Source organism: Nicotiana tabacum, chromosome 21 (assembly GCF_000715075.1).
Source record: "Nicotiana tabacum cultivar K326 chromosome 21, ASM71507v2, whole genome shotgun sequence".
Taxonomy (NCBI): domain Eukaryota; kingdom Viridiplantae; phylum Streptophyta; class Magnoliopsida; order Solanales; family Solanaceae; genus Nicotiana; species Nicotiana tabacum.
The window spans coordinates 58,228,891-58,243,391 of NC_134100.1; the positions used below are offsets into that span (position 1 = coordinate 58,228,891).

At 37.3% G+C, this 14,501-nt stretch overlaps 1 protein-coding gene across 1 annotated transcript; it reads left to right on the forward strand.

Moving 5' to 3' along the window:
* Positions 1 to 7,039: 7,039 nt before the first annotated feature.
* On the forward strand, positions 7,040 to 11,248 carry LOC142175504 (uncharacterized). Its single transcript, XM_075242385.1, has 4 exons — positions 7,040 to 9,321; positions 9,407 to 9,720; positions 9,795 to 9,894; positions 9,986 to 11,248. The coding sequence occupies exons 1-2, from the start codon at positions 8,318 to 8,320 to the stop codon at positions 9,429 to 9,431; spliced, it is 1,029 nt and encodes a 342-aa protein (XP_075098486.1). The 5' UTR covers positions 7,040 to 8,317; the 3' UTR covers positions 9,432 to 9,720; positions 9,795 to 9,894; positions 9,986 to 11,248.
* The last annotated feature ends 3,253 nt before the right edge of the window (positions 11,249 to 14,501 follow it).

Genomic DNA, 14,501 nt, shown 5'->3' on the forward strand with positions numbered 1-14,501 from the left:
CATGGTTACCAATAGAGAAAGGATACATCCTCAAAGGGATAGACTAGGGATAACAAGTATTAGGTGGCAATAGAAAGCTCAAACAGACCAAGGAAATCCTACAATCATCTTCCAAACCAAGCAAACCTAGGAATTCACCTTGAAATACATTCGGGCCAAGTTCTAGATCATTCACACAAATACTTGAACTAACAACAAAAATCACCTCACCCCTCATGCATCAGACCGTAAAATAGGATATAGTATAAAGCCTACAATAATCACAATCAAGTAAAATATCACTATGGTCCAATTAAACACTCAATGATTATCAAAGTCAATCTAAGAGTCTTAAAGTCACTAACTAGAGCTATTTTCTTTCAAAAACCTTGTTTCAAACCATAAGCACGCAGTTAATTATGTTGGTGCCAAATGAAGAATGAATAACTCCTTTTAGAGAATGACTTGATTAGGATTTTTATTCATTACTACTACTATTATTATTACCTAAACACAAAAACGGACTCATTCCATTAAGAAAGTTGTCACACCATCCATCCTCGGGAAGGGTCACCTGGTTCATACAAATGACTACCTTCGGAAAGAATCGTGGCATTAAGAAAATCAAATGCTTATTATCCACACTACTATGAAAAACATGAAAACTACTAACATAAAAAGAAGCTATAGCAAAAACAAAAATCAAAGCAACTAATTGAAGAAGATAATGAAAGCAATAACTAACTAAAGATAGATAAAATAAAAGAAACAGAATCATCCAATTATTACAGTCCAAATATATCAAATAAACCCCCCCCCCCCCCCCGAATAAAAGTAAGCATTGTCCCCAATGCTTAATAAAATAAGAGTAAGAGGAGAGAGGGTGAAGAAACTCCCTAAGAATCCCTAGACATCTCAATGTCCCCAGCAGCATCTACCTTTGTTGGCTCAGCCAACTGAATATCATTATCATCATATCTGGGAGTGGCGAGAGTGGTGAACATTGCACGCACTACGTCAGTAGTGTTGGCGAAAAAGCATGGCTCCTCAGACTGGCCAGCTGGAGCAACCTGTGCAGAGAGATCTAGAGCACACTAGTCTGAGTCAAGCAGCATATCAAAGGGCAAATCCCCATCTGTAGCTAGCCGGGTCACCTCAGCTCGTAACTCATTCACTGACTTCTTGTTGGCTTAAGACTTCCTCATCTTCTTGACCTGCTTGGTCAAGCCCTCAATAACTGAACCACGATGTACCAGAGTGTCCATGATCACCTTCTTTGTCCAAAATCTTGCCAAGTTTCTCATCAAGCCCAGTATAATCCTGCGGTGTCTATGTGGATGACTGCCCTACAATATTTCTAGATATCTCAGACAGCTTTGAAGTAGCTGCCTGCATCTAGTTGTTGAGACTCACCAATATCTGGGAGACTCGTAGAGTAGAAAGTGGGCATGTAGGAATGGGCACCGGCCTCATAATCGGAGTAGGGGATACCCTAGGAGCTGTGGAAGGGACTGTAGGAGGAGCTGAAGATGGCGGCTCAGGCATAGCAACTACTGCACTGGTAGAGGGCTCAGCTGATATGGATGGAATATCAGCTGTGTCAGAAACCACCACTATCAGGTCGTCAGACTGGCCAGAAGTAGTATAAGGATGACCACTCTTCTTCGAGTTGCTTGGATCCTACAGCAAGTACCACACAAACGGTTTCTTAGGCTTTACCTTTGTATCAAACGGCTTGGGCTCTACCTTTGCATTTTTGAGGTACTCTGTAATAGTGCTGGGTTAGGGGTAAGTAGTGTTAGTCTGCTTCGCCACTAAAACAACATGTTGGCCGACATCAGGGCACCCATATTGATTGGGTACCCGGCCATGATAGAAGCCACTAAAACAGCATGTGGAACAGGTAAGTTGTTCTCATTCTGACACAGGTCAAGCCTTCTACGCACAAAGGATTTCAAACCTTTTGCCTCAAAGCTCAATGTACTCCGGAGAATAGGTACCCCAGCAATAATCCATGGTAGAGATGGTCCCGGTGCCAAGATCTCAGCAAGCTATGGTCGGGTCTCTTCATTCAAGGTCAACTTCTCTAAGTACTCCTTTCGCTCCAAGTCCTCAAATCCCAAGTACGCATTCAGTGTGTGCTGATCAAACATCACCTTGGGGTTGCGTATTTTGATCACCTTTGTCCCCTTGTGAATGTGTGAAATGTTGGCATAAAACTCGCGGACAAGGTTCTCCTTGACATCTACTACCTTCTCAGTAAACAACATCCTTCCCTTTCTCATCTTTAACTGTTCCAAATTTGCAGGGTTATATCTATCAAGATCCTTCAACAAGAATTGATGCTCATGTGTCAATGACCTCAATGACCACCACATCCGAAAATCAGTAAAGGCATATAGGCTCACAAATCTATCTTCTCATGCTTCCTTTTTCTTTGTCCGATCAACCCCGATAGATATACCTTCTCCCCATCTCCATCATCTGGAATATCCTGTGCACCAGACACTGGAGCAGCTGGCTTGGATGTCTGGCTATCACTTTCTGAATCCTAGGAAGTACTGTGAGATAATGAAGGCACATCCAGAGGCTCAGATCGCCCATACGGCCTGGACTGCTCAACTGTCTGATCCTCCGGAATAGACACGGAGTTACCCTCAGAAGCCTCCCTAGATGGGGCATAAGAACTAAACTCGGAGAGGTCTGCACCCCTCTCTCTGCCTGTTGTGGCCTTCTTCCGAATAGTCTTGGGCACACTGAGGGGCAAGGCACCTCTACCTCGACCCTTAGAAGACTCTCCTCTACCCTTGGCAAGTTTTTCGTGGCCTCGTGATCGAACCATTGTCTGTATCAAAACAAAGAGGATTGTTAGTTACAAGTCATCATTCAACATAGTTAAGACTCATGTAAGCAAGGGAGAATAGTGTGGACACAACATGGTTATAACAGGATGAACATGTTGTAGAAAATGGGAACGTAGACCGCACATTTTCATGTGCGGACGCACTTCTAACAAGAAATATCATAGGCTCAGACACCTCCTCTTTGAAGATAGTGTGACGGCCAAAATACGGCCACAAAATTATAAGTGGGGTCCGCACTTTTGTCATTTCAAGAGACAATTCCCTGAAGACAGTGCGGCCTCACCAGGATTTCTGCGGTCCATACAATTAAAGTGCCGCAAAATGCACTTGCCTTCATCAGTTACCAAAATGAACCAACTGCGGACCGCACAAATTCAAGAGCGGCCACAGATTTCAAAATTTAACAAACTGGTCTTTATCTATACCTAGATTTTTCAAATACTAGTCCCAATCTATGTGGCAACATGGTATACACATGAAATTTAACTAACCCAACCCATTTTAGCATGTATCAAGAACTACCCAGTATAGATCTACCCCACATGGATACACGAATGACTATAATAATAGATGGCCTAAAAAGAAGCTAGAAATTTAAAATTAAAATAACACAAAAGATTAACATGAAGTGAAGCATACTAGATGAAGTGAGTGTACTAGATCGTGTGAGCATAGATGGGTGTGTGTGTTTGACAGTAGAAAGGCCTCAGTTAATCTTGTAGAGCAACAGTGATTCTATGGTGGGTGAAAAGTGTAAAATGAATGCAAAACTTCTATTTATACTCAGAACTATTGAGAGGTTAAAAGGCTGACTGCGGCCGCACAAATCCGAGTGCGGTCCGCACTCCTTCACCTGGGCAGTAATGGTTTGTGTCACTTGTGCGGTCTGCACATTTTGAGTACGGCCGCATAATTCCTCTCACTGCTGCAGATTTCCTATGCACTGACAGGCTCAAACTTCAGAGGGCTTGTAATTTAACATTTGGTTGAGCTTCCAAAAGTGCGGTCCGTATGTGAAATGTGCGGCTGCACAAGCTCTTCTGCTGTGGCACAATTAATTTTGTGGCCGCACAATTAAAATGTGCGGTCCGCATTTCCTTCTACACTTAGCCATTTTGTTCACCTTTCTTGCATGTAACACTCAACCTTGTAACACACTTCAAATCAAGTTAGAAATAACAAATAACACCTAACTACTAAAGAAAACGGAAAATAACTTGGGTTGCCTCCCAAGAAGCTCCTGATTAAATGTCGCGGCACGACGCAATATCTAATCATCTTCAAGTGAAGTAAATGACCGCCACCACGTGGCTCTTTCCAACTTTAACCAAGTAGTGCTTCACCCGGTGATCATTGACTCGGAATACTTCATTGTTCTTGTTCTTCAAATCTAATGCACCGAAAGGTGTCATACCAATAATTTCAATTAGACCACTCCACTTGGACTTGAGCTTCCCGGGAAACATCCTCAACCTTGAGTTAAACAACAATACAAGATCACCCGCCTTGAAATCTTTTGTTCCAAATTATTTGTCATGAAGATATTTTATCTTTTCTTTGTACAAGGACGAACTCTCTTATGCATGGTACCAGAACTCATCCAACTCATTCAATTATGCAACAGGCAAGTTAGCGGCTACATCCCAATCAAGATTCAATTTCTTTAAAGCCCACATTGCCTTGTGCTCTAGTTCCACAGAAAGATGACAAGCTTTCTAGAACACTAACCGATATGGAGACATTCCGATAGGTATTTTGTAAACCGTCCTATAAGCCCATAGCGCATCATCAAGCTTCTTGGACCAATCCGTCTGATTAGCATTCACCATTTTAGACTATATACTCTTTATCCCTCTGTGGGGACTTCTACTTTACCACTAGCTTGTGGATGATAGGGAGTCGTGACCTTGTGAGTAACACCATACTTGCTAAGTAAAGTGTCAAAACCCTTGTTGAAAAAGTGTGACCCCCCATCGCTTATTATTGCACGTGGAGTACCAAATCTTGTAAAAATATTCTTCTTCAATAAAGCCACTACACTTCACGCCTCATTGTTGGATAACGCGACGACCTCAACCCATTTGGACACATAATCCATCGCGACCAAGATGTAAGTGTTTCCATAAGAACTCAAAAAAGAGCCCATAAAGTCAATGCCCCAAATATCGAAAATATCAATCTCCAAGATGTTTGTGAGAGGAATCTCATTTTTCTTTGAAATTCCACCGGCCCGTTGACATTCATCACACCTTTTCACTAAGTCACTTGCATCTTTGTAAAGAGTAGGACAATAGAAACTACAACTAAGAACTTTGGCCATCATTCTGCCTCCACCATGATGACCTCCACTACAAAAAAAAAATAGCGTTTAGCGACGGAATTTAGCGACAAAAGATACTCCGTAGCTAAATAATGACGGATTAGCGACGTATTTTGTAGTTTGTCGCCAAATAAGCTACAAAAGAATTTGTATCAAATATAGCGACGGATTAGCGACAAAAACTTATATTCGTCGCTACAATTGGCGCTAAATATTAGCGCTTTATTTTACCTACAAAATTAGCGACGAAAGTGGGGAGACAAAATTTATTTGAACTTAGCAACGGATTTAACGTTAAAAAATCCGTCGCTGCATTCATTTTACTTATCAAGACATTCCAAAGTTGATTGCGACAGAATTTTCCGTCACTAGTTTCCTTAAAATAAAATTTTATTAGTTATTATTAGCGATAGAAATTAGGTTCGTCGCTATTTCCGTTGCTAAAATTTTATCCTAAAAATAAAATTACCCTAGTTAAAAGACATTCCAACAATTAGGGCACAAACACACCCACTTTATCTCCTCTCTATCAGACTCCCACTTTCACTCCTCTTCAACAATGTGAGTTTTTTTTTCTTCAAATACAAAAAATTAGGCGTGAATCTAGGGTTAATGTCTGAAAAATAGAAGAAAACTTTCGAAATTGCAAGATTTTTGCTGCAGAATTCTAAAATTCAAAGTCGTGTGTTGCTGCTCCGCAAGATTCTCAGACGAAAGGGTAAGCTTCTTTGTGATTTCATTCTTGTCTTGTAGATCTGGGCGAGAATCATTGTTCAACTTTGCTAAAACTGAAGTCAGAAAAAAACAAGTATAAGAACAGAATGTAAAGAGAATAAAGAGATTTGAAATCTTACTTACACCCACGAATGTTAAATCGAAGTGTCGGTCAAGAAAAGAAGTGAGAATATGATCCAATCTCGCTTGAGTAAAGAAATGAGGAGATTGGTCCAAGAAAGTTTATTAAATTGGGAGTGCAGAATATTTTATCAAATTGGGAATGCAGAATATTTTATCAAGTTCTAGTGTCTTGAAAGTGTACCTTTAACCTTAAATGTCTTTTTTTCTTCTCTTTATATTCATTGGCTATGGGGTTAATTAGTGTTGCATGTAATGAGCTAATCAATGACATGAAATAAAATTTAATTAGGCCAGTTTGATACTTTATTGATACTTATGGAGTATGAAATTAAAAATTGAAGTTTATTTTTAAATATCGTTGTAAGTTTCAGTGTCATTAAAATAGAAAGTGACAATTCTGTGTTCCTATTTGCAAGACTATTGGAGAAGTGTGTATATAAAATAAAGAAGAAGAGACAAGAAATTGGAGAATAACAACACAAAGAATCCAACAAGAATGAGGAAACCTGTAATGAGTATGTTTGCAAATTAAAACAAATCACTTTCATTTTTTTTCTTTTCATTCCACAAAGATTCTTCAAGACAAAATGGACTAAAACAACCACAACATTCCAAAAGTAGAAAATAACATTTTCCAGATTACAAAGCCAAAAGCAGAAAATGAAACAATATTCTGTAAATCCATAGCATGTAAAGTAATACCATAATAAACAATGATGTGTAGCACAATATTATGCTACACATTACAAAGCTCTAAGTTTGCTTGGTCAAAGAAAGGAACTGAGCATTCCAAGATTTGTTTTCATTCCAAGATTGGGGTGTTAGTAATTCTCAGCTTATTCTGATGTCAACTTGTTATTCATTTTAGAAAGCATTCTGATGTCTTATTAAATAAAGAACTCTAAGGTCTTGTTTATTTTAATATTAAATAGGAACATGGACAATCTAGAGCATGATTGGATGTACAAAAGGTTGGATGGCCGAGGGGGTATTAATTCAAGTTTCATAACTGGTGTGAACAAGTTTCTCAAGTTTGCTTGTTCTCAGCGCAATCGCATGAGTGGTGACAATGTTAGATGTCCATGTAAAAAATATCACAACATTAAATGCATGGATGTTGAAACTGTTAAATTGCACCTTTATCAGTATGGATTTGTTGAGAACTATTTTCTTTGGAAGTATCGAGGAGAAAAAAATATGACCGGTAAGATGTCTTCTAGTGGTGATTTGCATGGTGGCGCTCAACCTGAATCGGGATATGAGAATCTATATCGACAAATGGTCTTGGATGCAGCTGGACCCAATTTTGTCCATGGTTTGAGCTGGTAGTCTTATAATAATATTGAACCTGAGTCATCTCATTCTTATGAACCTTCAATGGAGGCAGAGCCTAATCCTTCAATGGAGGAGGAGCCCCATCCTTCAATGGAGGAGGAGCCAAATCTTGAGTGCCAAAGGTTTTATAATTTGCTACAGGTCGCTGATGCAAAATTATACCCTGGTTCTTCCCTCTCTCAACTCGCAGTAGTTTCAAGGATGCTAAATATTAAAATGGAGAATACTTTATCACAAAGAGGTTATAACCAAATGATGCAATTGTTGAAAGAGGCTTTACCAGAAGATAACACAATGCTTGATAACTATTATGAGACCAAGAAGCTAGTGCGTAGCTTGGGTTTGCCAGTCGAAAAGATTGATTGTTGTAATTCTGGATGTATGTTGTATTGGGGTGAATACGAGGACCTCACATCTTGCAAGTTTTGTAGCCACCAGAGGTACAAACGTCGTGTCGGTTCTCGTAAGAGGAAATTAATCCCTTACAAAAAAAATGTATTATTTTCCTTTGATTCCTAGATTGCGGAGATTATATGCATCTCATGCTACAGCCGCTGATATGATATGGCATCATGAGCACATAAAAGAGGAGGGCATAATGCGTCATCCATCAGACTCTAAGGCTTGGAAGCACTTCAACGAAACTCATCCCTTTTTTGTTGCTGAACCAAGAAATGTGAGGTTGGAATTATGTACTGATGGTTTTCAGCCCTTTGGCCATTCAGGGAGGAAATACTCTTCATGGCCAGTGATTGTCACTCCATACAATTTGCCTCCAGGGATGTGCATGAAAGAGGCGTACATGTTCTTAACTGTCATTGTTTTAGGGCCAAACAACCCTAAACAAACAATTGATGTTTATCTACAACCTTTAATAAAGGAATTGACCTTGTTGTGGGAGATGGGTGTAGAAGCATTTGACATCTCAAAAAAATAAAATTTTCAATTAAGGGCCGCTTTGATGTGGACAATCAATGACTTTCCAGCATATTCTATGTTATCTGGATGGAGTACTGCCGGTAACTTAGCATGTCCTTATTGTATGGAGGAAGCACAATCCTTTAGATTACGTCATGGTGGGAAAACAACTTGGTTTGACAGTCATAGAATGTTTCTTGACCAAAATCATCCGTTTAGGAGAGATCGTAAAAACCTTCGTAAAGGTCAAACTGTCAGAAGGCTACCACCACCCCTTAGAACAGGAGAGGAAATCTTGAACCAAATTTGTGAGTTGGGACTGAGGAAAGTAATTGAGCTAGATGCACAAGAAGTTAATGGGAGAATTTCTAGGTCTTGTGGATGGAAAAAGAGAAGCATCTTTTGGGATTTGCCTTATTGGAGCTCTAACATGATCCGACATAATCTCGATGTCATGCATATTGAGAAGAATGTCTTTAATAATATATTTAACACAGTTCTTAATGTTGATGGCAAAACAAAAGACAATCCAAAAGCACGTGAAGATATGGTAAAATATTGCGATCGACCGCAATTGGCAAAGAATCTTATTGATGGAAGCTATCCCAAAGTTGCATATACAATAGAGAAGAATCAAAAAATTGTCTTGTTCAATTGGTTGGAAAATGTAAAGTTTCCAGATGGGTATGTTTCCAATTTGAGTCAATGCCTAGACACAGACAAGTATAAATTATTTGGTATGAAAAGTCATGATTGTCATGTGTTCATGCAACGATTAATGCCTATTGACTTTCATGAGCTACTTCCTAGTAACGTGTGGCAAGCACTTACGGAATTGAGCTTATTTTTTAAGTATCTCACCTCGACCGTTCTTCGAGTGGTGGACATGGAGAGATTAGAGGCAGACATCCCACAAATCTTGTGTAAGTTGGAGCGTATATTTCCTCCTGGATTCTTTAACTCAATGGAACATGTGCATGTACACCTGCCATATGAAGCAAGGATTACTGGACCTGTACAATATAGATGGATGTATCCTTTTGAGAGGTTATGAACTTTTTATGCTCTTATTATGACAAGTATTCTACACATGACTTTATGAATTTAATGGTCTATCCATTTACTTGTATAGGTACCTTCGAACTCTTAAAAAATGATAGGGAATAAAGCTAGTGTCGAGGGTTCAATTTGTGAAGCATACTTGATGATGGAATCAACACAATTATTTTCTCATTATTTTGAACCTCATGTCATGACACGTAATCATAATGTGGCCCGTAATGATGATGGTGGTGTTATGGAAGATCTTGAAGGAAATTTATCAATATTCACCCATCCAGGCCGACTATGGGGAGAAGGAAAAAAGAGAAGTTTGTCCCTCGAAGAAATCAAGGCAGCCCAAACTTATATTCTACTAAATTGTGTAGAGGTTGAGCCGTTTGTAAGGTATCATTTTTTAATAATAATAAATATATCCATATATTTTGAGTTTGTATTTAACTTATTTTGTTGCAATGAAGTATGTACATACAACGGTTGCAAGAAGAATTCCCCAATCTATCTCAGGATCAAATAAGTGAGAGTCTCAAAACGTGTTTTGCTATATGGTTCAAGGAATATGTAAGACTATAAAAATCATTATCTTTTAAGCAATTATGTACTTGAATTGGCTTGTTATATTTAACTAAGTCTTATAATTGTTTTGAAATAGGTTCGATGCAACCACATTGAGAACCAATTCTTGCGTAGTCTTGCTCATGGACTATTAATAAGCGCAAAATGCTATCCGGTGTATTTTGTTAATGGATACAAATTTCACACGGAATGTCATGGTAGTGCAAGATAAACAATTAATAGTGGAGTTTGTATCTCGGATCCAAATGTTGGTGACTATTATGGACGGATACAAGAGATTATACAAGTGGAAAACCACAAAGAACCTTTAAAGCAAACTGTGTTATTCAAGTATGAATGGTTTGATCCAACTGTGAATGTTGGTGTCAAGGAGCATAATCAATACAAATTAGTCGATGTGAACCATCGCCGTCGTTTTAGAAAGTACGAACCTTTTATTCTTGCGATGCAAGCAACTCAAGTGTGTTATATGCCTTATCCTTGCACGAAAAAGGACAATGAAGATTGGGTAGCTGTTTTGAAAGTTAAACCTCGGGATGTTATTGAACTTCCTGATGAGGCAATAACAACAACTCCAGAACCGAATCTTCCATTCCAAGTTGAAGAAGTTGAAGTCCATTTGATAGATATGAATTTCACCACTGATGAAAATATAATCTTACATGATCCAAATGGGGATGTAATTGAAATGGTTGAACCCATTGATGATGGATTATTGATAGAGCATCAAGAGTTCGAAGAAGAATCTTCTGAAGACGAGTATGAAACTGAGGATGAAAATGAGGGGGATGATGAGGAAGAGTTTGAAGAAGAAACAGATGATGACTAGTGTGTTGATAAAAATGCACTGCTATATTTTTATTGAGTTTTGTTTTTCTAGTAATCTGTGTGGTATATTATAAGTCATGTATCTATTTTGTAGTATAATCTATAGAGAATCAAATCGAATACCAAATTTGTAGTAATCTAAATGGTATAGTACTCTTCTAGCTTACGTTGTGTTGTGCCTCTTTTTACATTAGTCTGACTCTTTTTTTGTAGCAGTAGAATAATATTTATTATCAACTTAATAGTGTTACCTGATTAATCTGTCTAAATTCAGAATTAATTGGAGCCAAGATCGTTGTATTTTGGTTTAAAGAAGTTATCAAATTCAACAATTCAGTGAGTAGTTCAAGCATTGGATAGTGCATGTATTTTTTATATTGTATTATGTCTTTTTGTATCAATTTAATAGTGTCTTTCTGATATTGTCTTTAGGAGAACATTTTATTTTGAAGCTTCATATACCATATGTTATTTAGATATGCATTGTGTCATATCCTTCTTTTATTTATTTATTTTGTAGATATGCCTCGAGGTAGAGGTAGAGGTAGCGCAGGCCGTGTAGGTAAATCTTCAGTTCGGGGTAATTTTGCTACTCGTGAAAATATGCTTACTGTTCCCATTCCCACAATTAATTCTCAACAAGGTGGTACGAGTTCCTCAGGTGGACCAGATCACATCAATCAAGTTCAAACATTAGGTCCTAGTAGTACGCCACCTATTCAAACATCAGGCCATGGTAGTACCCCAACTATTAATTTGGAACCATCTTCAAATACCCCTAATCAGAGCAACACAATAGGCGAGGGTACATCTTCTCAGAACAACATAATAGGCGAAACTGAGTGTAGCAATACCCGCAGGCCACAGACGCTTCTTACTATTTCTCCTACAGGGTTTGTCCATACTTGTACTATTACTTTTGGTATATTTTTATTGATATATGGTATGCCTTTAAATAATGTCTAATTTGTTCAAGTTAGAGCCTTCATATGAATGCTCTGAGTGTATAACTAAGTCTTTCAGGCATGAACTTGATCCTAATGGAGTCAACTGGAAACGCGTCTCAGATGAGATAAAAAAAATTATTTTGGAGAATTCAAGGTATAATCCATCACAATTGGATTTAGAAAGTATATTAACTTTTATATGTAACTTATTAATGTTATTAATTTATAAAATTATTTCAGAAGGCATTCTACTGGGATTCTTCAATTGATAGTGCGGTGCAGGTCCAATGGGAGCTTAGGGCAGCAAAAAGATATAGTGATTTTGTTAGCAAACTAAAATCAAATGGGGTGCAACCGGACTCTATTCCAAATAATGTGTGGCAAAGTTGGTTGAGACTTTGGAAAGATCCTAAGTGTATTGAAAAGTCAGAAATAAATGCAAAAAATCATTGTGCTAGGAGCGGAGTTGCCACTGGAACTCACACAAGTGGCTCTATCAGTATTGGGGAGCATCGCAAGAGACTTGTAAGTGTATATAAAATATTTGATTCAGTTCTTATACTATTTTAAGTGTCCAAGCTTATTCCTTATTGATAGCTGTTGTGAAATTGATTGAAGTTAGCTGATTTGAGTTTGAATCACTAGAGACTGATTGAAAACCAGTTTTGAAGTATTGAAATCAAATCATGTTCTTGGAAAACTGATTGGTTTAGTTATTGAAGTTTGCAACTGTTTTTTGAGACAGTTATGGAGTAAATTGATAGCTGAAATTGTCCTAGTTTGAGCTATGGCTGGTTGTCTAGCTTTCCAACTGAAGAAAAGAAATTAATGTATTTCTTCCATTTTATGTGCAGAATAATAACAAATGGGCTAAGCTAAAGTAGAACTTTAAATGTATTTCTTCCATTTCATGTCATGTTATCTTTCTTTCTCTTGTGGTATTTCTGTTGCTATTTCTATCTGGCATTCTTTGTCACCTCACCTCTAAACCAGGTGGTCCTGGACTAAATCATCAAATTTATCCATTCTTGTGGATGTTATTTTAAGGGTGTCTTTTTTTGCTCCAAATCATAAGAAGCAGTAGGGCATAGTGTTGTTGTTCAACAAAATTTATGGTCCAAGTTATTTGTCAATAACAGAGTAGGCAAAACCATGTGAAACGTCATGTGCCATTGTCTATCCATCTGTATGCAAACACTTCTGGATGTTGATTTGCTCTGTTTCTAGCTCTCGTCATCTTCTGAATCTTCACCTCTTCTTTTTCCTCTATCCATCTTCTAGTTCTCTATCACTGCTTTATTTTCAAATTGACAAATTTTTGTTTAATGTATTGCAATCATTGGACTCATATTTTATTGAGTGTGAGAATTTCTTCTCTAGGATCTTGTATACCGTTAATTTAATTTCAATTAGCTTTAGCTAGTCAGAGGTTTAGCAGATTGGGTAATACTTTCTCCTAATGTTTTATACAATCAAAAGGAATTACATTGTTTAGCTACATCTTTGTTCTTTAAGCAATATTGTTTCCTCTATACAAAAATTATCTTAAAAATGGAAGAAGCAGAACAAAACAATGTGTCACTCTTGAGATGTTGGTCGATGCATGCAAAATTGCAAATTTATAGTTTGTGTCACCTAATTAGTTATATAAAGACAAAATTGATAACTAAACTTCATTCTTGACAGTTTAAGGTCTATCTTCTTAATTGAATAACTTTTGTATAGGCTGTTAAAAATGGTCGAGATCCAACATCAAGTGAGTTATATTTGCACGTCCATACACATGGTAATGATGAAAAATCTTTTGTTGCTGAGAAATTCCGAATCGTACATGTAAGATAACGTTTTAAATAATTTTATTGACTTTACTTTCATATATTTTTTTATTTTGTAAATTGAATGCTCAATATTATTTAGTCTTTTTATTTCACTAATTATTAACTCTTCTACAAAAAAAATACCAGGAGATATTATAACAACAAACACAGACTCAATCTTATATTGATCAGTGTAAAGCATATTATCAAGCCGTGGGAGGAAAAAAGAAAAGAAGAGTATATGGTCTTGGATCTCAAGCAAAATGCTACTACGGGCCAAATTTTCATGACTCTTTTGGATCTGACGCTACATCGTCAGCAACACCTCCAAATGCTCAATCAACACCGACAGGGAATCTGGATGAATTAGTGATGCGATTGATTCCTGCACTGACAGATCATATAGTTCCTATAATCGTTGAGCGGGTACGCGAATTAGTTTCTTTACCCTCGCATCAACCAAATATTGATCTTACCAACCACCCATTAGATGTGGCACCTACAGTCCCTACATTTTCTACTGCTGCTAACATTGATGAGGTTCATGCATTGGGTTCTCATGATGACCGTAACTCTCCAGCCTCGCATAGTTAGCCTATTTTGTTTGGACTTTATTGTTGGTCCTTGTGATTTTTTTGTACTTAACAATACCGATATATGCATTATGTTATATATTTTTGAACTTGTTGAATATATTGTTAATTTATATTAATATCAGTGACTTTTTATTAAGTGTATTTAAGAGCTTTTATGTAATATGCTTGAACATAGTACATTTAAAATAATAAATAAAAAGTATTTTAAAAAATTAGCAATATATTAAAAATAAATTAGCGACGGATACTTTCCGTAGCTAAAATTATCGCGTAAAATTAAATCTTGCAACGAATTGGCGACAAAAGGTTTTTGTTGCAAAAAGCAGGGAGAATTAGCTATAACACTACTAGCGACGGACGATTTCGTCACTATTAAAAACAAACGACGAATTTTGTTATGTATT